At 40.8% G+C, this 27,064-nt stretch overlaps 1 protein-coding gene across 1 annotated transcript in view; it reads left to right on the top strand.

The window, feature by feature from the left end:
• ZNF143 (zinc finger protein 143) overlaps window positions 1-27,064 on the top strand; it is a 752,158-nt gene that overhangs the window by 483,534 nt on the left and 241,560 nt on the right. Inside the window, exon 11 of the mRNA XM_044059280.1 lies at window positions 1,270-1,395. Coding sequence (XP_043915215.1) covers window positions 1,270-1,395 — 126 coding nt within the window. The remainder of the gene's footprint in view (window positions 1-1,269; window positions 1,396-27,064) is intronic.

The raw sequence follows: 27,064 nt of genomic DNA, 5'->3' as shown, positions 1-27,064 counted from the left end.
TAATAAATCGAGTGGAATATAAATTGTTTGGGTTTCCTGTTTGGCTCGCTGCACTCCATTTTGGATCTAGTGATGAAATACTAAGCACAATATAATCACCAACTGAATCCAAAGGTTTAGGGGCACTAGGAAGGGGATAAGCATGCTTTTCAGCATATTCCTAAGAGTCTCTTAAGAGCTTACACTGTTTAATATCCTGGTTACGTTCAGTAAAAATCCAAGTTACTAAATATTCTGTTGTAATCAGCAGTAAATAAATTAAACCTAAGATTGTTAACAGTACTGTAATTTAATTCTTTAATGTCACCATCAAGTTTAATCAAAATCCTCATCAACTCAATGCCCGTGCGGTCAAATAACTCCAAACGTTTGTTATACATCAAGGAACCAATTTCCGTACTGACTGGGTATTTCCAGATGTGGAGGCCTCTGGGTACTTGATATAAAGAAATACATTTAATCAAAACATATTATCCATTTTTTATGTATACAATTGTTATGCATTTAATTTAATAATCAAACTCTTTTTTAATTAATTAATCTTGAATTCTGTATGGCTGCTGTTAATCAGTTTTTCTATTTAATGTATTAAACACTGATTTTGTTTGACTCTGATAAAGCCTTGAAGTAAATGGGGTAGAAGCACTATGTCTGTGATAGTATTAAAACTTTACTTTTCTTTTTCCATGCCATTTTCTATTTGTTTTAGTCAGTTGAATGCCTTACCAGCATGTCATAATTCATAGGGCAGGTCGTAGATGATCCCATACATACATGTGTATATAACACACACACACACACACACACACACACACACACACACACACACACACACGCATGCACAGCATTCATGCTGTATTTACCACAGGCCATCAGGCAGGAATGGCTAAGCAGATCAGAGCCGTGTTGTAGATCATGGCTGTACACTACCCAGCCACACTGTTTGAAAGCACAGACCACACAGAGATACACAAGCATTGTTTCCCTGATATTTGTGATAGCACACACATATGTCCTGCACCTTTGCACTGTATATCCGTGATCTCCCTATTCTAGCTGTCATCTACTACATACAAGATTTGCAACTTTTTTGCAAGTGTATTACAGTTTTGAAATGACACTATTTATTCCCACTTTTTGAGCAGCAATGCTAGAGTTTCAGATGTTTTTATGAATAATTTTCTGTGAATTAAAAAGCTTAAAAATTCTGCAACAGCTTGTGTCAGATGCTTCCATAATTTTGTTTTCATCTTTATCTGTATTTTCAAGGTTATGGTTTAAAAAGTCATGTCAGAACACATACTGGTGAAAAGCCATATCGTTGCACAGAAGAGAACTGTACCAAATCATTTAAAACTTCAGGAGATCTTCAAAAACATATCAGAACACATACAGGTAATGTGAAAGAAAAGCACATAAAAGATTATTTGTCTAGTTGTATACTATTATAAAATATTTACGTGCCTACATTCCTGTATGTACCTGTGATTTGTCTTTATCTGGTCTCCAGACATATCTCTCAACCTTTTAGCACAAGAAATCTGGGCAAAGCCTAAAATAAGGGTTTATATCATATGAGCGAATAGGAAAAAACGCAAAAGTTCATAATCTTGAAAGTACCGGATCTCAATGTGCTTTTTCTGAGATCACGGTACAGTGAAGAATGGAATATTTGCCCTTTCCTCACTGTAGTGCGATCTCGGAGTTGGAATATATATTTAGCAGGGGGTGTGTGGGGCACAGCCCCCCACAATAGCAAGTTTGAGGTCCGGTACTTTCAAGATTGTGAGCGTTCGTGGTTTTTCCTATTCGCTCATACGATATAGACCCTAAAATAATGGGTGGTAGTGAGGGACAAAGACTCAAAAGTAATGACACATTAAAAAAAAGTAGTGACAGATTTTAGATATTGCTTTTAAACATAGAAAGTTACTATTATAACACGTTTTGTGTTAGCATACATTTTTGAAGGATAGAAAGCCTGAAACTCTAATTTATGTCATTATTTAGTGATTTTGATCCTCTGTGATTTGCTAGAAAACCACAAATTTTATGAGGAATAGCCCAAATACATGAGGCAATAATCTGGACAGCTGAGAGATATCTCTCCTGATAAGAGAAAGAAGTACATATTTCACATTTCATTTGCTACAGCTGGCTTTATTAATAATGTGCTATTTTACTTTTTGGTAAAAATATAAAAGAAATAAAACAAGAAAACCTTATTTGAATAAATTGAGCAGAACATGACAGCTTCAGTAAAAACAGTAATTTTTGCCTGAATAAACTACTGGGATACTTTAAATATGTTCCATTTTTAAAGCACATCACTGCATCCAAAGCAAAAAACTTGGGATATCCAAATTAAGCTTCTATATAAGATCAAGTCCACTTTCTGGAATTTTTTTATTCTCTCTCTCTCTCTCTCTCCCTTCATATGTAGCTGCAGAAGTCTGGAAATGGGGAAATAACATTGGTGGCAAGATAACAATCGTAATAATAGTTTCCAAATCTGTAAGACAAAATAGTGTTATTTGCATTCCGGATATATTATATATTTCAACCAGATGGAACAAGACTTTCTTTTTATGTGTCTACACTGTAGAAGAAATGGCTGTTGGCCTGGGACTTTCGTGGCACAATGTTTGGAACATGTTTGAATTATAGTGAATCGTTCCTTAGTGCCATGTAAAGAGGCTTGAATTTAGATGGCACCTAATTGTTACTAAACACTTTCTGAAGGCACATATTAAAGGAAATCAAAAAACATAGCAGTGCTACAGAAACCACTTTGTTTGTTTGCTGCTTCCATCCATCCCTCCATGGTCCACTCATAGCCAATTCTTGTTTAGGGGTTTACATACCTCTTTTCAGAATGTACTTATTTTTGGAGGTATGTACCTACTTTCAGGTTTGATTTATCCATTCACATGATTGTCTTGGTGTCGCCATCCATCATATATGATTTTAAAGCTGTTTAGTACATAGGAAACCAGACTACATGACCAACATACTGGTGTCCTCAATAATTTAAAGAAGGACCTGCATTTTGCACATTTCTTTTCCAGATGCAAAATAAATGATTTTGTGAAGCAAATTTTATTCAGTATCTTTTAATAACATGTTCAGATTTTACACTTTGGTGTTCATGTTATGCTTTTATTTTTGTTACAGTTTTTTAAACATGTGTTTTTGAGTAGTATCCCATAATCCTACTTAAAATAAGAAGAGGTATGTGCTATTCAGTATTCAAATTATATGCTAATTAAGTACCCAGATTTTTGGCCCAATATGCATACTTTTCAAGCAACTTTGTACCCATTTTCAGGGTCTGTAGTTTCAGAGGCATGACCTTCAGTTACGGTTACCACCTGTCCCGTTGTCAGCGGGTTGAGCCTTTTCATCCCGTTGCCTGCATTGTCAGGCAGTGGGACTTTAAAAGTCACATTTTTCACTGCAGCTGAATTGCCACGGAAAAGCCAAAAATACTTCCGGTTATTCCACGGCAATGCGGCTACGTTACCAACCCGGACCTGCAGTTAGAGGTATTCCCTGTTAGGTCTGGGTGGTGTAATTCAAGCAGCAATTGGCTGCAAGGATGGAAGGGGGTGTGGATTCACGTCGGAAGAGCCCTACAAAGGGAGCAGCTGTAGAGCAGTTTTGTATTAGTGCTCTACAGCTGCTAATAACTTGGTTCCGGAATTGGAAAGGATTGAGATAAGCCAGCCAAGAAGCCATCAAGGAAGCCAGCCAGCCAAGAAGCCAGCAAGGGGGCCTGCTAGCCAGCCAGCCAAAAAGCCAGCAAGGGAGCCTGCTAGCTAGCCAGCAAGGGAGCCTGCTAGCCAGCCCAGCCACTCAGCTGACAGAGAGCCAGTCATCCAGCTAGCCATTCCAGCAGGAAGGAAGCCAGCTTTTCCAGCAAAGACTGTGATAATGATAAGTACATAGTATTCTGTTGCTTTAGTTATTTAAAATGGGAATATCGTGCTTTAAGTTTTTAATTTTTTGAGGTTAATGGGGGGGTGTAGTATGGAGTATTTTAATCTGTGCAGAGGTAATTTTGAGATTTCCAAGTAGTAGTTTTAAATGGGAATATTGTGCTTTATTTAAATTTAAGTTTTTAATGTTTAGAGGTGAATGGGGGTGCAGTACACAGTATTTCAATTTGTACAGTGGTTATTTTGAGATTTTCAAGTAGTAGTTTTAAATGGGAATATTGTGCTTTATTTAAGTTTTTAATGTTTAGAGGTAGATGGGGGTGTAGTACGCAGTATTTAAATCTGTGCAGTGGTTATTTTGAGATTTTCAAGTAGTAGATTTTAAAGATATAACACCTGTGTGTGTATGTATATGTAATTGTGATTGTTGTTGGGGGGTATGATTGGGAAGCATTACTTTTTAAAGGCTAAACCGTGTGTATAGAAGTTTTGTTTGTTTCTGGTGGGGGGCAGTCTTAAATTTAAATGTAGTGTAATGTATTTCCATTGTCATAGCTTTTTCAGGGTACTTTCTGTTTGCAGATAGAAAATGTTTGAGCATAGTTTGCCGTTTGTTGTGTGGAAATGTGAGCAATTAATGCTGATGTTCTTCATTCCACATTGCTGCAGTCCTAACTATTGGGGTAGTCCGCTGTCCAGTCGGCCCGAATACCAAAGTATATGGCTGACGTCGGTCACGGCGCATTAGACTGACGTCAGTACGTCAGGGTACTAATGCGCATGACCGACGTCATATCCTCAGTCTTTTTTGCCGCATGGTCCGATGCAGAAGCAATTTTGCGAGTGCAGGTTGGCGTTCTGAAAGTTTCTGAAGTCAGAGTTTCAGACCGAATCAAAGTTGGCTAAGTACCCCGTTGGGGAATATTTTGGATTTTTCTTGCCTCAGTATTTAACCGGATGTCAGAAAAAGTGAATAACTGTATTTCTTGTGGGAAACAGATACCTCATAGGGATTACCATACTTTGTGTATACCTTGTTTAGGGCCTGAGCACGACATTGTTGGATGCCGCTCTTGTGCTAGATTTAACAAGCGCACTATTAAGAGAAGGTTAGACTGTGCCAGGTTAGTGTTTGGGAAGCGTTGTAATTATAAAATGCCGTCGGATGCTCCGACGCCCGCTTCAGCCAAAAAGCGCAAGGACAAAGCAGCGAAGCCTAGAGTGGAAGAACCGACAGTCCCGGACGTCGGTTCTTTAGAGGGCTCAGTGGAGCCGGAGGTTCTGCCAGGAGTTTCTTTGGAGTCTCAGGGAGAAACTTTATTGTTACAGGATGTGGCCTCTCAGGAAGTAGGCCAGGCTGAAGGGGCTTCTCAGGTGGCTGTTCTTCCTTCTCTTCCTAAGGTGGTTAGGGCCTCGCCTTCTGTTGCCAGGGCTTCTTTAAGAGGCAGGCCTACTTTAGCTTCAGTGGGGGTTTCTCCGAGTGTTTCAGGGTCTTTGCCTAAGAAGCATATGCTAAAATGGCAGAGGATTTGATTACTATGATTAGAGGTTCTATGCCCTCCTGATAAGAGGCCTAGGGTGGAACCTGAGTTTGAGAGTTTTGAGCAATGTTCGGAGGCTTCTGAGTCTTCGGTTGAAGACTTGCAGGAGTATCCTCCTTATTCTGATTCTGATGTGGATGATTCTACTCCTTCAGCTTCGCCTCCTGAGGATTTTTCTTTTTCAGAGACTCTGCATTCCATGAGGGAGCATTTTAAATGGGAAGGTCAAGATTTCTCTGATTCCAGGAAGAGGCTTAGAGAATTCTTGTTTTACCCCAGCATAGGCCTTTAGCTATACCTCCTGTTCTGAATGTGGTAGAAGATGTTTTTGCAGAGGCTTCACTAAATCCTGACTCTTTGCCTCCTGCCCCAGTTAAACCGGATAGGTACTATAGGGTGCCTGACGCCCATAAGTATCTTTTAAGAGTCCTAGGGCAGACCCAGAAACTGTCTCTCAGGGGCCTAAAGGTGTGAAGGCTTCTGTGGTTAAAAATCCTGTTCCTCCTGATAAAGAGGCAAGGGCTTTGGATAGATGGGGAAAGAAAGTGTACACTTCTTCCACTATAGCCATGAGGGCGTTGAATTGTCAGTTTCATATGTTAAAATATCAGAATTATCTCCTTTCACAATTGAAGTCTAAGGTGGATGCTTTGGCTGAAGGTATTGAGTGTAAAGAGCTGCAGGATTTAGTTCATGTTTCTGAACAAGTGGGAAAGCATTCTTTGCAGTGTGGTTTTGATGCTGTGCAGGCCTCCTCGAGGGTGGCTGCCACTGGTTCTGTTCTTCGTGAGGCACGCCTGGTTGAGAGATCAGAACTTAGCTGAGCATGTTAAGACAAGGATTTTGGATGCTCCTTTACAGTCTGATGTGTTGTTTGGTTCGCCTGTGGAAGCAGTTTTAAAGAAAATGGAGGACAAGGCTAAGTCTATGCAAACTGTTAAGGATTTTTTGCAGGTACAGCCTCCAAGTTTAGTAGAAATTGGCCTACTAAGGGGTGGACTTATCCTGCTTATGATTCCCAGTCTAGGGGTAGGTCTAGACGTGGTAGGGGCAGAGCTCAAGGTTCTTTTAGGCCTAGGACAGGAGTTCACCTGCTCAGACTTCTGGTGAGGGCAGGGGTCAGTCCTTTCGTAAGCAGACCCAATGACCTGCCTTTTCAGCTGCCAGTACATTCTCGCCTGGCAGCACCTCTGGGAGGAAGGCTGTCTCTTTTCAAAGAAAATTGGAATTTAATTACCCAAGACAAATGGGTTCTGGATATCATTCACCACGGTTACAGGTTTTATTTCCATACCTTGCCTCCTTTCAAAGGCATGCCAGACATTCCTCCTCTACAAAGAACAGAGGCTCACAAGCAAATTTCTCTGTTGCTCCAAATAGGAGCCATTCAGTCAGTTCCTGTGCCAGAAAGGGGCCTAGGATTTTATTCTCGCCTGTTCCTAGTACCAAAGAAGGGGAACACGTGGAGACCAATTTTGGATTTATCTGTCCTCAACACTTATCTGGACATTCCCAAGTTCAAAATGTTGACGTTACAACAGCTTTTACCTCTGCTGGGCAAAGATCACTGGATGGTAACTTTAGATCTCAAGGAAGCTTACCTTCATGTGCCTATAAGGCTAAGTTGCAGGAAGTATCTGCGTTTCGAGCTGGAAATTCTCATTATCAGTTCTCTGCATTGCCCTTTGGCTTATCTACTGTACCCAGAGTATTCACAAAGGTTCTGGCTCCAGTGATAGCTTACTTCAGGCTAAAAGGAATTCAAATCTATCCTTACTTGGACGACTGCCTGATTCTGGCTCAAGAAAAGGAAGACCTTCTACAGCATTTGGAATATGTCATAGCAGTGCTAAGATGCCTAGGGTATTCTGTGAACGAAATAAAGTCCAGTCTAGTACCCTCTCAAGACATGTGCTTTCTGGGTGTGAGACTGAATACAGCAGCCCAGATGGCCTTTTAACCCCGGACAAACAACAGAATCTTTCCAGTTACTTCCATCAATTATCTCTTCAGTCCGGGCTGACTGCAAGGACAGTCCTTCAAGCCTTAGGGTTCATGGCATCTTGTATTCTGGTGCTTCCCAATGCCAAACTGCATATGAGGAAGCTACAATGGTATCTCAAAATCTATGGACACAGCACTGCCAGGATTTGGACACTGTCATTCAAATAATACCTTGCATTCAAAAGGAATTTTTGTGGTGGGCTCAGGAATGTCACCTAAACAAGGGACTCTCTGTGACCCGGCCAGAGGCAAGTCAGATTCTAACGACAGATGCCTCAGACATTGCTTGGGGAGCTCATCTAGATGGAAAGTGGATACAAGACAAGTGGCCTGCCAGACTACAGCATCTACATATCAACATGAAAGAGATGTTAGCAGTCCAGTTTGCATTAATGGCTTTCAAGGAGTTACTTCTTCCAGGGCAGGTGTTGATTCTAACAGACAACACAACTGTCATGTGGTACATCAACAAACAAGGGGAACACATTCTTACCCATTGTGCAGGCAAGCAATGATTTTATGGGAGACTGCGCTCAGCTTGCAACTAACTCTTCAGGCAAGGTTTCTGCCGGAGCACAGAACTCCTTAGCAGATGTGTTAAGCAGACAAATCATGGATCCCCACGAGTGGAAACTGGATCTTCATGTATTTCAAAAATTGACAGTGTCATGGGGAACTCCAGACATAGATCTGTTCGCTTCTCCACTAAACCACCAGCTGCCAAAGTTTTGCACGAAGGGATTTCATCACACAGCTTGGAAAGTGGATGCTCTTTCTTTCAGTTGGAAAAATCTTCATGTGTATGCTTTCCACCTCTGCCTCTTCTCCCAAAGGTGCTTCTAAAGGTCAGACAAGACAAGCCAAGGATGATATTAATAGCTCCAGATTGGCCTCGCAGCACTGGTACCCATTACTGAGGAGTCTGGTAAGGAAGCCTCCATGGCCTTTACCCTTGATTCCACACCTGTTGTCTCAGAGGGACGGTCATCTGCTCAATGTCAAGCTTCACTCTCTTCATCTAACAGCCTGGCATATTCTGTTTTGAAAGACAGCAGGTCTCAGCTTCCTCAACAAGTTTTAAATGTGATTATGGAAGCCAGAAGACCTAGTACAAGGAAAGTGTACAGAAAAATGGAAGAGATTTTTATTTTGGACTGCAGCAAAGAATTTGGAGATTTCGGAGCCTAATTTGAGTGTGGCTCTTCAATATCTTACTGAGTTATTGGACAAAGGTTTGTCTTTCTCTTCCATTAAGATTCATGCTGCAGCAATTTCAGCTCACTATGATTGTGACCCACCATTGTTTTCACATCCTTTGTTCAAGCAATTTCTTAGAGGGGCAAAGAATATAAGACCCCCAATAGAGCTCCTACTCCTGCTTGGGATCTCAATTTTGTGTTGGAGAAACTTACTCTACAACCTTTTGAGCCTCGGCTACTGCTGAACTGAAATACTTGTCATGGAAGACTGCTTTTTGTTGGCCATTACTTCTGCAAGAAGGGTTTCTGAGTTACAGGCCCTTATGGCGGTTGAGCCTTTTGATTTTCATAAGGATAGGGTATCATTACGCACTAATCCTTCTTTTATGCCTAAGGTGGTTTCTAGTGTGGCTTTAAACCAAACTATTCATTTGCCTACTTTCTATGCAGATCCCCAAAATAAAGGGGAAAAGATTTTGCACACTTTAGATGTACACAGGCAATTGCGTTATTATTTAAGCAGGACTAAGGATTTTAGGCAGTCTCAGCAGTTGTTTGTTTCTTTTGCTTTGAGTTCGCAGGGCAAGCCTGTGTCAAAACAAACTATTTCTAGGTGGATTGGGTTTTGCATTGCATTTTGTTATTCCCATCATGGCAAGGAGATTCCAGCTGGGATTAGGTCTCATTCCACTAGGGCTACTGCCACTTCAACAGCATTTCTAAGGGGTGGCAACTAAGGATATTTTGGAGGCAGCTACTTGGAGTTCAGTGCATACTTTCTCTAAGCATTACCACCTTCCTCTCTACTCTAAGTCTAGGGCTGGTTTTGCCACAGCTATTTTGCAAGGCATGTTATCAGCTCCTGCTTCCTTATGATTTGCCAGCCTCCCTTACCTCTGCTTTGGGATTCTACCCAATAGTTAGGACTGCAGCAATGTGGAATGAAGAACATAGTACAGTTTTGTACCTACCATAAATGTAGATGTTCGAGGATCCACATTGCTGCAGTCCAATTTACCCTCCCTCCTTCCCTCTGTGCTTAGGTGTGGTTGTGTAGGACAGATTATATACTGGTACCCTTGTATATATTGTATATATTTTTGGTGCAGGTATGTTTGGTTTGTTTTGGTTTTGGCCTTGTCTTTTTAGGGTCTTCTGACATCTGGGGCAAGAAAAGACTGAGGATATGACGTCGGTCATGCGCATTAGTACCCTGACGTACTGACGTCAGTCTAATGCGCCGTGACCGACGTCAGCCATATACTTTGGTATTCGGGCCGACTGGACAGCGGACTACCCCAATAGTTAGGACTGCAGCAATGTGGATCCTCGAACATCTACATTTATGGTAGGTACAAAACTGTACTTTTTCAGGAAGTTAGGATATACTGTTTGGGTAATTTTTATTGTTTTTGCAAGTCAATGGGCATGTGGTACAGGTCTACCTTTTGAGGGGGAATGTTAATAGTTAACATAGTGCATTTATTATTCTACATGTTGCCAACTTGCTGAAGCTGTTTCAAGATTGTTTTAATTTATAGTTGTAAATGTGTGCATTTTATTTTTTATGCCGCCTTTAATAAGGTTAAAATGTCCTGCTTTGCTTGTAATGTGTGAATGTAGGGGGTGCTGATTTTGCTTTGGTCTGTTTATTGCATCTCTCTGTTGGTTAAATTACTATTAATAGTATGTTTTGAGGTAAAAGGGGTCCATGGAGCCTACCATACATTGTAGTTTATTTTAGCTGCTCTTGCAAGAAGTATTTTTAAAAGTTAAATGTTTACGGACTTTTTCCTTTTTTTTTTGTTTTTTTTTTGGTGGATGCATGCTCAGAAGTTAATGGAGTACCTTTGAGATTGTACTCAACCATGTCGTTGTTACAGGATAGTTTGCTTTTATAAGTAGCAAGTTTGTATTTTTTGTTTTTAGTGATGTCCTCAATAAATTTACAATGTACTGCTTTCATTATAATCTGACAGTGCTGCTGTTGGGCATGTTCATTAGTAGATCATTGCGTTGTGTAAATTAGTGCTATACATTTATTTCTTTTAACTGCTGTGGTCAAAAGCTAAATCGGGTCTATGGTATCCACTGTGCATTCTCATTTTAGTGTTTTTTGGTACAGTGAAAATGTGTAACTTTATTTTCTGGAGGGGTGGAGTGGGGGTTATGTTCAGCGGTAAAAATAATGTATTTCTACGAGCTATGTTAGTGTCAAAGTTTTCAATGGCCAAAATGCCCCCTACATTACCTCATTTTACTATTACCTTTTTCAGATGGCTTGTAATGTTAATTCTTTTCTGTGGCATTCGCCAGTTCTTTCATATGCCAATGTTTTTCAAGCCAGTTCTTTCATATGCCAATGTTTTGTAAGTCAGTTCTTTCATATGCCAATGTTTTTCAAGACAGTTCTTTTGTATGCCAATGTTTTTCAAGCCAGTTCTTTCCTATGCCAATGTTTCAGGCCAGTTCTTTCGTATGCCAATGTTTCAGGCCAGTTCTTTCGTATGCCAATGTTTCAAGCCAGTTCTTTCGTATGCCAATATTTTTCAATCCAGTTCTTTCATATGCCAATGTTTTTCAAGCCAGTTCTTTCATATGCCAATGTTTTTCAAGCCAGTTCTTTTGTATGCCAATGTTTTTCAAGCCAGTTATTTCATATGCCAATGTTTCAAGCCAGTTCTTTCGTATGCCAATGTTTTTCAAGCCAGTTCTTTCGTATGCCAATGTTTTTCAAGCCAGTTCTTTCGTATGCCAATGTTTTTCAAGCCAGTTCTTTTGCATGCCAATGTTTTTCAAGCCAGTTATTTCGTATGCCAATGTTTTTCAAGCCAGTTCTTTTGCATGCCAATGTTTTTCATGCCAGTGTCTGTATTCATCCATCTGAAACCCCCTTTTCCCATTTTTGCACAAGGGGTCATTGGGACGTTTAACAGTGGCAATCATCTAGAGCCAAGGCCAGTTCGTTCTCAGGTCTTTACTGAATCTATATCAAAGAACGTTAAGCTGCTTCATGTTTCATATGCCATTGTTTTTATAAATATCAGGTGCCAGTCTTTTTCAAACCAATGATTTCATGTGCCAGTGTTTCTAGCCAGTTCTTTCATGTGCCACTGTTTCTAGCCAGTTCATTCATGCACCAATATGTTACTGCACCCACTAACACAGTTTTGCTAAAAATACATCTGGATGCAGGTGAGAATGCTGTTGTTAGACTGTTTAACTATGAGTCAAGAACTTTTATGGATGATCACTTCCAATGGCTAAGAGTGAAGAAGCCCTAACTTGTGTGTCAGTCTACCTATTTTTGACTAGTATCCTGGTCATTGGAGGAGATGGCATAGTGATGTGGGAATGGAGAAGAAGTTGTCAGCTTATCCATCTCAGAGGGATGGACCACATTTGGTTCATTGGGTGGACAGTGAGGATCACTCTTGAAGGTGGTGTGCTGCATAACCAGAAGCTGGTATGTGTTGAAGCATGCTTGCACACTATTTCAGTCTACTGTCATATCCCTGGGGCATGAAGGGACTTTTAGACTCTCAACCCTGGGAAGAATGATTGGTCCTGTTAGGCCTTTAAGAGGAAGACTTTTTATGGCCAGTGAGGAACTAGGGAACCAGAATGAATAAAAAATAAAAAAGGAGCATTTGTAGTTGCCCAAAGAGATATGATAAAATAGAAAATGGGTTGCTTGTAGCAGTATATAGATGTAAGAAGTTCCATAAATACATTGATGAAGAAGTCCAGATTCAGACAGGCCATAAAGCCTTTAAAAGCATATTTAAAAAGTCTTTGTATAAGCCATTTTTTGAGATTGCAGAGGATCTTTCTTCATCTCCAGAAGTGTAAAGTAAAATACAGACCAGGCAAGGAATTACATATAACAGATATGGACTACATATCTATGTATATATAAATGATATGTATTCATATTTATCAGATTAACATGAATATTTGATCAAAGAACAACTAGAAAATATTGGATAATACCACAATTAGCAATGGTGGAAGAACAAGTACGTTTTAGAGATTTCATGACACTGATTTAGAAATGCAGTTCCTGAAAGAGGTCACAATGAAATGATGGCCAGGGTAAAAGTCATCAGTAAAGTAAGAGATATAGTTCTGTTTTTCATTTCAGGAGTAAAAAAGCTGAATCCAGGTTTAATATTTAAAGATGAAAAAACAGTAATACCTAATCCTCTGACAAAGTAGACATGTAAAAGGATATTTGAGTTGCATCTAGGCACAGTGATGTGTAACAAAAAGAGTTTAAGTTGTAGTATATTGACCTTGCATGCTAGTGTAAATAGAAAAAAAAGCACAACATTGGTCTGTATGCAGTCTGTGCCATAGTAATAGTTCAGGAGAGGAAGTGGCTGTGTGGCACAGATGGAAAAAGCTCTGACGGCAGCCTAGACAATGTGGGGTTGAGCAGTAGCCTGTGAGCTGGATGAGCTTGGGAGTAAGCAGCTTATTACAGATTGTCCATCCATGGGAGAGAGGGCAGCTTTCCCTACTACTTGCTTGGCTCCTAGTGGAGGCAGGAGACTCAGCATGCAGCAACCAAGTCAAGACATCTGTGGCTATCGTGGTGCGCAACACAGTAACCTTATTAGACAGGCAAGTAGGGGCATGCATATGCCACTAAGTGTCATTTAGGGAGTTTGAGGATGTCAGGTTGCTGCAGGGCCCACCTTGTAGTCCAGGTGAAGATGCATCCCCACCCTTCTTGTCTGCCTGGATGATAGCCCATTCACTAGTTGGCTCTTGCCTCAGCAATCCAAGCATTCTAGGAAATGAATGGGCTTGATAGTTGGCAGCACTAGAGGGGGGAAATAATTTGATAAAAGTATTCCATGAAAGGAAATGTTGGCCTTTACATTTCAAAAGAGACTGTGGAGAAGAGTATGTACAGATTTGTTTAATTTCTTACCTGAGTGGATAGTTATTCTAAATATCCTGAAGGGATAAAACTGTCAGACATTACCATTGCAAATGTAGTCAATGTATTGAAGTCCATATTTCCAAGACAAGGAATACCCAATGTAGATCAGAGTGCACGTGCTATATACTGTATCTTTAAGTAGCATGTCAAAGACTGAGAGTGCACGTATAAATATCAAGCATGTGCCATTCCTAGTGCCATTTTTGAGAATGCAGCCAAGGACTAAGCATGTATGATTACAACAGTTAGTCTGTATACAAGTTACTTAAGTTAAAGTTAGTAAACTTCTATCGTGATGTGTTTGTATAAAATAAAGCTGCTTAAACAGAACCCATGAAGACTCTTCTATTGTGTCCAAAGTAGGAGAGAGACATGGTGTCAGAACTGGGATCGCAAAGAATAAGATTTGGAGCCATGGGATGCAGAGATGACAGTGAAGGTAAACTAAGAGAATCAAGCACAAAATGGAGCTAGAAAAGAAGCAAAGGTAATGAGAATACGTACAAACTACTTGTTTCATAAAAAGAATAAACGGGTAGTACAAAGGCATGAAACGCATTATTAAACAAGTGGGAGGCACAAAAGGCTTATTAGCTAAGGGAAATGTTTAATGTGAAAGTATTTGATGAAATGATTAATAGAAAAGTAAAATGAGTATGTTTAAAGGCAAAACGGGCATGTTTAGAGTAAAGCGAGCACAAGAAAAGTACAATGAGCATGAAAAGAGATTAAACGAGCAAAATTAATATAAGGGCAAAAAGAGGCACACTAAGCATAAATTAAGCAAGGCAACTACATGTTTTTTGGCAAAGTGCTGTGTTTTGGCATAACTACGACTTCACATTGTATCAAGGGCATAACTAAAGTTATATGAAGTATCTCCAAGTGTGTAAAAGTGCTTACAATGTGTGCTTATTACTGTTCATGTATTTCACAAAGTTATTTGTGTGCAAAGTGTAACTGTGTCGTAAAGTGCAGTCAAAGTATAGCCATTTTGAAAAGTTTCTTGTGCTGGTATGTCCGTTTGCAGTGCCGCCATTACAGAGCGTTTCTTACACTGTAGAGAATTGCCTAGAAATGTACCACCATTTTGGGGAAGTTTCAGTGATTTGTGATTTGTACAGTTTATTCACAAAGTGCCATTACTTTGAAAGTTGTTGACTCTGAGCTTCTCCTGCCCAGTTTATTCACATTGTACAGTTTTTTGAAGTGCTTCTTAAAATGATAATAAATGACATTAGCAATACAATAATTTCAAAAGTATTATGCTGCCCTAGAAACTTATTTTGCAAAGTTCAGTTACACAGAGGCTTACATCATGCAGTTATTTGATGTGTTTCTTGTAATGCTAAGAGGTGATATCATGCAATACAGTAATTTCAAGAATATTACAGTGCCGAGAGATGCTTCTTTTGCAAAGTTCAGTTATACAGAGGCTCGTTGTGCTATTGAGCAAAGTTATAAATACTGGCATAAATTTCTGGCATATGTGTATGTGTTCGTGCTTATTTGCAAAATCCTCCACTGGCATGTGTTAATATGGCCGATGGATTTCAAAAGCCCTTACCACTTGCATTTGATCAGAATATTGCAGATAATTGGAGAATGTTTGAGCAAGAGTATGACATTTTTATACAAGCAGCTTATTCAGTTGAAGATGCACACACTAGGGCATTCATTTTGCTAAACATAGCTGGGTCAGAGGCCATAGAAAGAGAGCATTTGTTTGTGTATGCACCAGCAGTATATGAAGGAGAAGGTGAAAACCATTGTATTGTTGTACACCATTGTATTGTTGTACAGGTTGAGTCAGGGGAAGACCCGAGTGTTTAAAGTGCAAGTTCAGAGAAATGTGTAACCCCCAGACAGATATTACATTAGAGGGGCATTTGTTTTACACAAGAGATCAGAAACCAGGGGAAACTTTTGTAGCTTGTATATCTCTTCTGAGAAACAAGGCTAAAACATGCCTGTTTGGTGACTTAAAAGATGAGTTAATAAAGGACAGGCTCGTGTGTGGTATTGATAATGCTGCTGTGAGAAAGATCTTGCTTCGTGATAGTGATTTAACATTGAGTAAACCATAGAGAGTTGTCAAATCCATGAAGTGACAGAAAAACACACAAGTATGCTTGCAAGTGACAAGAGTATAGTTTCAACAGGCTTCAAAGCAAATGTAGACAGTATGCAACACTTGGCAAAAAGAAATAGGCCGACTAAGCACATGGCAGCCACAACCCCTGCTGGCTCACCAAGGACACCACATAGTTTTCCAGCAAGTTCTAAGACCAGTTCAGTTAAAGACACATGCTCAGTACAGTACAAGCATGAATCAGCAAAACCCAAGTCCAGCTTTATTGTTAAGTGTCGCAATTGTGGTGCAAATCATGAGTCTAAAAGAGAGAAGTGTTTAGCATTTGGTCAGCAGTGTCACAAGTGTAAAAAATGGAACCATTTCCAAAAAGTTTGCAAATCGAGTAAACCTCATACAGAAGTAAAGAAAGGTCACAAAAAAAGCAGGTTGAGCAAATAGAGATGTAGCAGTCAGCTTTCTATGTGGATGGTGTATTAGTAATTGGTGAAAGAGTTGATGCAGTGAATTTATTGACAAAAAGCGAAGTGTTTTGTATGCTCCGGATCAATGGTAAATCCACAGAGCTTAAAGTAGACACTGGTTCAAAGTGTAATGTTATATCAGCAGACACATTTGCTAAAGTGAGAACTAATGACCAACTCATTGTGGCCAGTAGTGCGAAATGTGTTGCTTATGTAGGTGAAGAGATTTAAACCGAAGGCTTAGTGATGCTTTCATGTTATTTGACCAAGAACTGTTACAACTTGTTGTTCTATGTAGTCAGAAGACCAATATAGTCTTTATTGGGTCTCAAAGATAGTTTGAGAATTAATCTGCTTTCTTTTACCAAAGAAGTTCCATCACATAAGTGCATCTCCTAATTCTAATTTTTCTGAAGTCATTTTCTCAGAATATGCTGATGTTTTCGATGATAGGTTGGACAAAGTTCCAGTAGTGTATTCCATGAAGTGAGACCCAGAGGTCACCCCAGTAGTCAGACTAGCAAGAAGAGTTCCTTGCTATGCAAGACAAAGTTAAGGCTCAGTTGGATAAAATGGTGCAGCAAGGTGTGATTTGTCCAGTTGCAGAACCAACTGAATGGGTATTGTCTATGGTAGCAGCCCACAAAAAAGGCTCAGATGAAATCAGAATATGGATTGACCCAAGAGATTTGAACAAAGCATTGAAAAGACCATATCATCCAATGCACAAAGTTGAAGAGGCTGTAGCTGTAATACCAAATGCCACTGTTTTTTTGTGTTTTGGATGCAAAGAGTTCACTTTGGCAAGTGATGCTTGATCACAAATCATCATTACTAACCACTTTTAGGTTCATAGGTTCATAGGTTCATACTAGGCTATCTGCCCGAGGGCATTTACAAGCCTAGCCCATAGTTTTGTGGCTTACGCCACCCCTTTAGTATGGGGAACTATACCCATTATTTTGCTGTGCCTCTGTTGAGCAGTGACACTGAGGTAATCCCTGGGGTATATCTGCGATCTCCCATCCATTGGTCAAGATTTCTCTTGAACAAGGCCAGCGTGCTCTGCCTCACATATACCGATTTTATTCCACAGCATAGGAGTCTTTGGGTGATGAATCTATCCCTCCAGCACGCCCTATTAATAGCCGTGTCGAGGTTTAAGTCTCCCGCCCTTGTGGCTCTGACGGATCTAGATTTTTGAGGTGAAGCATATTCATCAAATCTGGGTTTGACATGGCCTTGTATGTTAGGCAAAGGTCGCCTCTGAGCAAGCGCTTACTGAATAGAGCTGGAGTTCTTTCAGTCGGGCAGCATAGGACAGATGTTTGAGACCCTTTATCCTTTTGGTGAGGAACTTTTGTGGCCTCTCCAGCTGCTGCAAGTGTCGGGTCAGATACATTCGAATGGGGCATTGTACTCAATCATTGGTCTGATGAGTGATGAGTATAGGGAGACTATGACCTCCCTTGATCTAGATGAGAATCCCTTCATGATAAGGTGGGCAATGTAGAAGGTCTTCCTAACTACTTTAGCTACATGGGTGTCGAATGACAGACTACTATCAACCTGGGTCCCCAGGTCCCTGATAACTTCTTCTGTACTCAGTGGATTGCCACCTATTTGGTAGCTAGGTAACCTTGTTTTTCCCGGTATGACTATGCATTTTGGCATTTAACTTTAGGCCATGGCTCTGGCACCAGTTATCCGCTTCTGTGAGACCCTTCTGAAGGATATCTGTGTCAGATGTGTTTTCTACTATGGCCCAGTTTGCAGTCATCTGCAAACTTTGTCAGCCATAACCCTCCTGTGTTTGCTTGTACTGAAAAGTAGATGCCAAACAAGAGTGGGCCCAGGACTGAGCCCTGTGGTACACCACTTGTGACAGGCTTTGAGTCTGACATGGCGCCAGCAACTCTGACCCTGTGAGTTCTGTCACTCAGCCAGTTTGCAACCCATCTTGTGATGTATGGGTTAACATTTAAGCTGATGAGTTTTTCAATGATACCCGAGTGGGGTATTGTATCAAAGGCCTCGCCAGATCGAGGTAGGCTGTATGGACTGCCTTTCCTCATCAATGGCTTTGGTGACTGTTTCAAAAGTCAACCAAGTTTAGAAGGCATGATCTGCCTTTGACAAAGCCAAACTGGGATGGATCCAAAGTCTGCAAATTCCCTATGTCTTTATTTATGAGGTCCATTATGATCCTCTCCATGGCTTTGCAGATAAGGCTTGTCAAGCTAATGGGCGGTAATTTCCAGGGTCGGTGGAGGCACCGCCTTTGTGAAGTGGGACCACAGTTGCAGATCCAGAGGTAAGACTATGATTAAACAGCTGTCCTAGCTGTGGGTTTAATTGGAGCACACAGGGGACACCATCAGGTCCCATGGATGCTGTGTTTTTGCTTTGGAGAGAGCAGTTCTCACTCTGGGCTGGAGATGTTTGGGGGCTGCAATCGCTTGGTATAGATATCTCCTTTGGGGAGGGGAGAAGTTTGCACTGAACCTGTCAGCCAGTATGTTGGCAATGTCTGTAGGATCAGTAATCTTCACATCATTTTGAACTAGTTCTGAGCATATCTGGGAGTTTCCTCCCAGGTTTCTAACATAGCTAAAGAAGGCCTTATGATTGTCTTTTGAGTCTTTAGCTATTTTTCTCTCAAAATTTGCTTTGGATGATTTTATGAGAGCTCTTAGTTTTTACTTATAGTGATCAAGGGTGTCTTACCTTTTAAGGATTTTGCTCTATCTTGTAGTAGCTTCCTCCTTTGTTGTAGAGTTTGTTTATGGCTGGGGTCCACCAGAGTGGACGCTTGCCTTTGGTACAAAGAGTCTTTGTTTTGCTTGGGATTGCCTTATCCATGCAGTCCTGCAGGTGCTGGTAGAAGGCATTTGTAAGTGATTCAGCGGCTTGAGTACTGTTTTCCGGCCGGCTCTGTCTTAAAGGAGACCACACTAGTCTTTAGAAGTGTGAAGTCAGTTCTTACTGTGGTCTTTTTATTTCAGGTGGGGTGGGATGAGGACCTCCAGCGAGATTAGTTTGTGATCTGATCTCACCAGTGAGGGGTATACTTCCGTGTTGAACATTGTGCTCCCATGTTCGTGATGATGAGATCAAGTATGTTTTCTCCTCTTGTGGGATGGTGACTAGTTGTTCCATGGCATTTGAGTTTATGAATTCCAGGAACTTTTGGGCTAGGGTGTTTGGGCTTGAGTAGTGTTCCCAGTCTATATTAGGGTAATTGAAGTCACCTAGTATGATGGTGTTTGGTGATACATTTATCCCTCTAGTGTTTTCAGGAAGGCCATGTGAGGTTCCTGAGTTTGTGAGGGTGGCCTGTAACATGCTACAATTTGCAGAGCAGTCTTGCCTATGGTTAATTGCACCTGGATGGTCTCCGATGCATCGCGGCGTTGCCACCAGTCTTGAGGTGTGGGTGTCTTTGATGAATATGGATACCCTCCTTTCTTGGTATTGTCCGGATTTTGGGGCCGAACGCATGATAAGAGGTAAAACCTGATAGTGCTGCCTTGAACCAGGTTTCTGTCACTGCACAGACATCGATGTTCTCCATACTGAGAAGGGCCTCCGAGTAGGTGCATTTTGAGATTTAGACTTCTGGCATTGAGCAGCATTACCCTTAGTTTTTTCCTTTTTGTGTTCTAGGGTGGTAGGTTTAGAATTTGAGCCTTGCCTAAAAAGGCACTATGGGGTGGCAAGAGCCGGTGACAGGTGCAAGCAGCGTCCCTTGCTGCAGCGGCTTGTCCAGCATGTCATCCCAGGCAGACAGACATTGATCCCCTTTGAATGACACCAGAGTTTAAGCCAATTGTTAAAGCTGATCATCTTATCTCTGTATTGTGGCATCATTCTTGGTGAAGGTAGGATACTGCTCAAGGTCAGGGTCATACCTGCCTGGGCTACATAATCAGAGAGCTCCTCAATGTCTCTTTTCATGTAGTCCAAGGATAGTACTCAGGTCGCTTACACCAGCGTGGACAATGACTGAGTCATATTTGTACCTGCTGTTGAGAGACCTGAGTGCTTGCGCTATGTGTGCATCTCACTGCCCATTTGGCAGATACAGATTTTGAAGGATGCCATTTGGAATAAATTCTGCAAGTGAAGTCTTCTAGCATGCAATGGAGCAAATTTTTCAGGTTATCCTTGTGCCATAATAATAGATGATTTATTGGTGGGAGGCAATGGTGAAACAGAACATGACAGAAACCTAAAGAAAGTCCTAGACAGAGCACATGAAGTTAACTTGAAGCTGAATCCTCTGAAGTGCAAGTTCAGACTTCCAGAAGTTATATATGTAGGTCATTTATTTACCAGTACTGGCTTGAGACCAGACCCGACCAAGCAAGCAGCAATTCTTGAGATGTCAGCACCAGACAGTGTTAAACCCCTATAGTGTTTCTTAGGCATGGTCAACTATTTAGGCAAGTTTATACCAGACTTCAGTGAGTTGAAATTGCCTTTAAGAGAGCTAATGCGCAAAAATGTTGCATGGTCATGTTTAGAACAGCACCAGAAAGCGTTTGATGACCTCAAGCAGAAAATTGCCACCTCACCTACATTAAGATACTATGATGTGAATAAACCAGTTACTCTTTCCCGTGATGCTTCAAAATGTGTTCTAGGTGCAGTTATACTTTGAGGGCAGACCTATGCATCTAGAACATTACCCAAACTGAGATGCAGTATGCTCAAGTTGAGAAAGAACTTTTGGCAATAGTATTTGCATGTTCACGTTTTATGATTATATTTATGGTCAAGCTGCTCAGATTGAAACTGACCACCACCCTCTAGTTACTATTCTAAAGAAAACTATGCATTCAGCTCCAGCAAGATTACAAAGAATGATGCTCAAACTGCAAAATTACAACTTCAAAATTGTCTATTCAAAAGGCAAACTACTCTGTCTAGCTGATACCTTATCCAGATCACCCAGGAATACAACGGAACAGCTTGACAATGAGACTTTTGATTATGATGTGATAGTGGTGCATTATGTTTCTACCACTAGGCTTGATGAGTTGAGAAATCACACTAAGACTGATCGATTTTGCAAAAGGTGAATCACTACCTTAATGTTGAATGGCTGTCAAAGCAACCTAGTGTACCACTTGAAGTGCAAACCTATTTTCCCTACAGCGATGAAATGTTGATGGAAGATGGCATTATTTTCAAAGGTCCCAAAATTGTTTTTCCTACTTACTTACAACATGAGTACATCCAGATTTTACATCATGGTCATCCAGGTTCTGCATCCACCAAGAGGCGAGTGAGAGAATTAGTATTTTGACCTTCATTACCAAAAGACATTGATAAAGTACTTTCTTCTTGTTCAGTATGCAATAGTACTAGACCGCACCTGCAAAGAGAACCGCTTCAGCTACATCCAGTTCCTGAACTACCTTGGTCGAGAGTAGCCACTGATATCTTTGAGTGGAACAATCAATACTACTTGGTATTGGTAGACTCTTATTTAAATTGATTTGAGATTGATCTGCTACCTAATCTAACATCTACTACTGTTATTACTAAGTTGAAACATCATTTTTCAGTCAATGGTAGTCAGGACAAAGTTATTTCTGACAGTGGTACTCAATTTACTAGCCAGTTTCAGAAATTTGCAAGAGACTGGGACTTTCAACACATTACTAGCAGTCCTGAGTATCCTCAGTCAAATGGCCTGGCTGAGTGAGCTGTGCGGAGTGCGACACTGCTTCTTGAAAAGTCAAGACATGACAATTCAGACATTATCTTAAATCTGCTTAACCTTAGGAACGTACTTTGAGATGATGTTCTCTAATCTCCAGCTCAACGACTTCTTTCCAGGCAGACAAGAACTGCCCTACCTATTCCTTCCAGGCTACTAAAGCTAGGAATAATAAGACAATCAAGGCTGAATTATTTAAGAAATGCTCGATCCAGAAGTCATTGTATGACAAGTCGAGCAAACTTCTTTCTCCATTAAGGGAAGGAAAAATGGTCAGACCTCAAACAGAAAAAGGTTTTGACCACATTTGGCAAATGTCCTGAACCAAGATCCTACCTTATAGACTCGGAAGGTATGCAGTACAGGCAAATCCGTAAACATCTGTTACCTGTCCCAGAATAATTATCACAACATTGTTACAGTGACTTAGACTCTAAATCTCAGAGAGAGAGACCTATTGTTTCCATCCCAGAGGGTGTTCCTACCTCTGATTCCATCCCTGAAGATGTTCCAAGTAAATCACATATCGAACATTTTTCAGAGACAGCTCCAGTAGTTAAGCCCAGTTCCCAATTTTATATCGCACATTATGGATGAGTATCTAAGCCCAGTGTGAAATATGTAGCAACACGGACTTAACTGTGCATATATGTATTATATCTTGTATTAATGCGTGACTAATTGTCTGTGATATCTGCATGTCAAAATATCCATAACATTGCTTGTTTTGTTTTTTCAAGCGGGAGGATGTAGATCAGAGAGCCATGTAGTGTATCTTTAAGTAGCACGTCAAAGACTGAGAGTGCACGCATAAATATCAAGCACGTGCCATTCCTAGACAGTGCCATTTTGAGAATGGAGCCAAGGAGTAAGCATGTATGATTACAGCAGTTTGTATATAAGTTACTTAAGTTAAAGTTTGTAAACTTCTATCATGATATGTTTGTATAAAATAAAGTTGCTTAAACAGAACCCATGAAGACTTGTCTATTGTGTCCAAAGTAGGAGAGCGACATGCAGTAATGTTGTATCAGACAGTGGTTCAGAGTATACGAGCCAAGGGTTGAAAAAGATTCAACACATGAGAACTGAAACATGTAAGCACATATCCGCAGTAATCCTAACCAGATGTTCAAGTTGAGAGAAGCATAGAGACAATAAAACAACGATCACAAAGTATAGCATTAGCTGATCAACCGAGATAATTTGTAATATGTGGAGGAGAGTAGAGAGTATATAAGAGGAACAGAACACTTATGTTCAAGCAGAATATTCCTAGGCATCAAGAAGTAGTAGTGTAACCAGGTGTGGAACAAAAGTACAGAGATGTATATTGTCTTGTGAAAATACTGTCCCAAAGAGAGATGCAAGAAGACAAGAAATGTACTTAAAGTAGTCCATTTAAATTTTCTAGACGTGGGGGATGAATAGAAAACTAGCCAGATTTATGGACAGTTCTTGAAGTTAGCATTAAGACTCTGAAGACTAAAATGTTGCATATGTTTTATAAAATGTGATATTTTTGATGTACGGAAAGCCTATGATAAGGGTGGTTTTGTAGAACAATGGATCTTGTGCAGCTGAGGGTTCAGTATACTTTGACAAAGCTGGTCAGGATCTAGTGTTCCTCATAATTGCCATTTTCTGAATTGTACTATACTGTACTACTTTTGGAGGCTCTGCTCTTAGTTCTGACTGCATGGTAAAAGAAGTGACTGGTTTGCCATTTTTTAATCAGGGAAAGCAGCCGATAGATTGTTTCATTTGTTCCATTTGTGAGAAGGGCTGCCTCCCCCCAATGCCCTTATTTTTTTTATTCTTGTGGGAAAGTAAGTAAGAGGGTTAAGGGACAACCCTCCTACAAATCAAATCATGATCATCAAAAAATAATAATAATAAACCTGTCAGAATATGTCAATATTAAAGCAGCAGAAGCTTTCAGAGTGTATGCCACCATAATATTTGGAGAGCTATGATAATGCATTGGTGAGGTCTAGTGTTCTACATTAATGCTGATGTAACATTTATTCATGCATATGCTGTAGAATAATGCATAGCTACCTCATGAATATATATTTGTATCTTATTTTATAAAAAATGGAATATCTATGCATGTGTGTATATGTAGGGTTATAAAAAAAGAACATGAATTTTATGGTGATAATCTAAAGAGGCTGGCACTATAAGCAAGTATGAAGCATTTTTGTATCTGACAATCGCAGTATTTATTTGTTATTTGTTGACCGGGTTAGTCCAACTGGAAAGATGCCCTTTTTCAGCAGAGACCTGAGGAGAAAAGCTCCAAAAGTATAATAGGTTCATAGGTTGGTACTAGGCTATCGGCCCTAGGGCCTATAGAAGCCTAGCCATAACAATTCCCTGGCTATTTCTTCCCACACTATTTACTTCCCTGGACCCCTGTCTAGCAGGGCGACTGACGTGATCCCTGGGGTGAATTTCCTTTCTCCTATCCAATCATCAAGGTTCCTTTTGAAGAGGGCCAAAGAGGTGTTCTGCTTGACATGTATGGGCAGTCTATTCCAGAGTCCCTGGGTCAGGAACCTATCCCTCCAGCATGTTTTGTTTATTGTGATGACAAGGTTTAGATCCCTGGAGCGTGTGGCTCTGAGGGATTGGGATTTCTTAAGTGTAGCATGTCCAACAGCTCTGAGTTTGACATGGTCTTGTATGTTAAACAGAGATCACCTCGGAGTAGACGATATGCGACAGAGTATAGCTGAAGTTTTTTAAGGCGGTCAGCATAGGGTATCTGCTTTAGGCCTGTGATTCTTTTAGTGAGGTATTTCTGTGGCCTTTCCAGTTGTTGCAGATGTCTTGAGAGGTACATACCAAGTGGGTCGTTGTATTCTATAATGGGTCTAATGAGGGATGAGTACAGTGGGACAATGACCTCCTTTTTTCTGGATGAAAAGCCCTTAGTGATGAGGTGTGCCACATAGAAGGATTTCCTGACTGTTGTGGCAATGTGGTTATTGAAGGTGAGATCACTGTCCACCTGTGTCCCTAAGTCTCTTATCGCACTTTCGGTGTTTAGTGTACTGCCACCTATGTGGTCATTCATGGGTACATGTTTTTTCCCAAAGGGGATAACTATACATTTCTTGGCATTGAGCTTGAGCCCATGACTCTGGCACCAAGCATCTGTTTCTGTAAGGCCCTTTTGTAAAGTATCGACATCATTTAGGGATTCAATAATGGCTCCCAGTTTGCAGTCATCTGCGAACTTTGTTAGCCAGATTCCCTTAGTGATGGTCTGTACTTCAGAGAAGTAGATTCCAAACAAGAGAGTTCCCAGGACTGAACCCTGAGGTACTCCACTTGTCACTTGTCTGGAGCTGGATTTGGAGTCAGCTGCTTTTACAGTGTGGGTTCTGTCAGTAAGCCATTTGGCAACCCATCGAATGATGTAGGGATTAATGCCCAGCTTAGTAAGTTTATGTATGATTCCAGAGTGGGGGATGGTGTCAAAGGCCTTGGCGAGGTCCAGATAGGCTGTGTGGACTGCCTTACCCTTGTAGACTGATTCAAAGAAGTCAGTTAGGTTCAGGAGACAAGATCGGCCCTTCAAGAACCCAAACTGGGTGGGGTCCAGTGTTTTAAGGTTGCCAATGTCTTTGTTTATAAGTTCCATGATAATACGTTCCATGGCCTTGTAGATCAGGCTCGTCAGACTGATGGGGCGGTAGTTCCTGGTATCCAAGGTGGATCCCCCCTTGTGGAGTGGGATAACTGTAGCTGTGTGCCACTCAGTGGGCATGAAGCCTGAGGTGAGGGTATGATTAAACATGACACTTAGGTGAGATGCCAGTTCATTTTGTAGTTCATGTAGTACACAGCTCGGGATGTCATCTGGTCCAATGGATGCTGTATTCTTACCTTTGGAGAGTGTGTTTTTTTACCTGTCTGGCCATTATTACCGGAATTTGACAATCTTCCGCTATTGAGATGGGCCATTTAGGGGGTGAGGGGGGTGAAGTTGGCACTGAAACAATCTGCCAGGATATTGGCAATATCCTTGGGATCAGTATATTTAATGCCATTCTGTTGTAGCTCAGAGCAGATCTGAGCATTGCCATTTAGATTCTTGACATAGTTATAGAATGCCTTGTGGTTGTCTTTGGAATCTTAGACAATTTTATTTTCGTAACTAGCTTTGGAGGATTTTATGAGGGATCTCAGCTTCTTACTGAGGCTGGTAAGGGAGTTGTTTGCATCCTGGCATTTTCCTCTTTTCTACAACAGTTTCTTCCTTTTGTTGTAAAGTTTGTTTATGGCAGGGTACCATCAGATTGGCTTCCTTTTTTTGGAAGAGAGCATCTTGGTTCTATTTGGGATGGCACGATTCGTGCATGAGTGGATGTGTTCATACAGTGCCTTAGTGTAGGAATCAGTAGTCAAACTTTCAGTTCCCGTCTGCATGGGTGTCATGAAGTTTGTAACTTCTGACTTGAGTAGCATGAAGTTGGCTTTGGAGAAGTTTTTTATGGAGGTTTCCTTACTGGGGGTGGGATGTGGATGTTAAGGGTGATTAGCTTATGGTCTGATCTGACCAACGAGGGGGTGACCATAGGTGTGAAGCATCGATTTCCCATGTTAGTAATGACCAGGTCTAGGATATTGGAGCCCCTGGTGGGACTGTGGATTAGTTGATCCAGGGCATTGGAATTTATGAATTCCAAGAACCATTGGGCAAAGGTGTTGGTACACGAGTAGTTTTCCCAGTTAATGGCAGGGTAGTTGAAATCACCCAGTATTAGGGTGTTTTGTTGTATATTAATATTTTTCAGTATGTTTAGAAAGGTGTAGTGAGAATCTTGGGGCATGGTGGGGGATCTGTAGCAAACTACAATTTGGATTGCAGTCTTACCTAGTGTTAGTTGCACCTGTAGAATTTCAGACTCATCCTGTTGGGCAACTAACCTGGTGGTGTGAATATCCTTGGTGAATATGGACACTCCTCCAACTTTAGTGTTTCGATCCTGGTTTGGTGGTTGAAAAGTATGGTAAGAGTTGTAGCTTGGTATTGCAGGGGTGCTCTCTGGAGCCTTGAACTAGGTCTCAGTTACTGCACAGATATCAATGTTCTCCATTTTTAGGAGTGCCTCGAGAGAGTGAATTTTGAGGTT

The sequence above is a fragment of the Protopterus annectens genome, chromosome 17.part0 (genome assembly GCF_019279795.1).
Source record: "Protopterus annectens isolate FY-2018-M chromosome 17.part0, PAN1.0, whole genome shotgun sequence".
NCBI classification, from domain to species: Eukaryota; Metazoa; Chordata; order Ceratodontiformes; family Protopteridae; genus Protopterus; species Protopterus annectens.
This window is presented reverse-complemented; position numbering and strand designations above follow the sequence as displayed.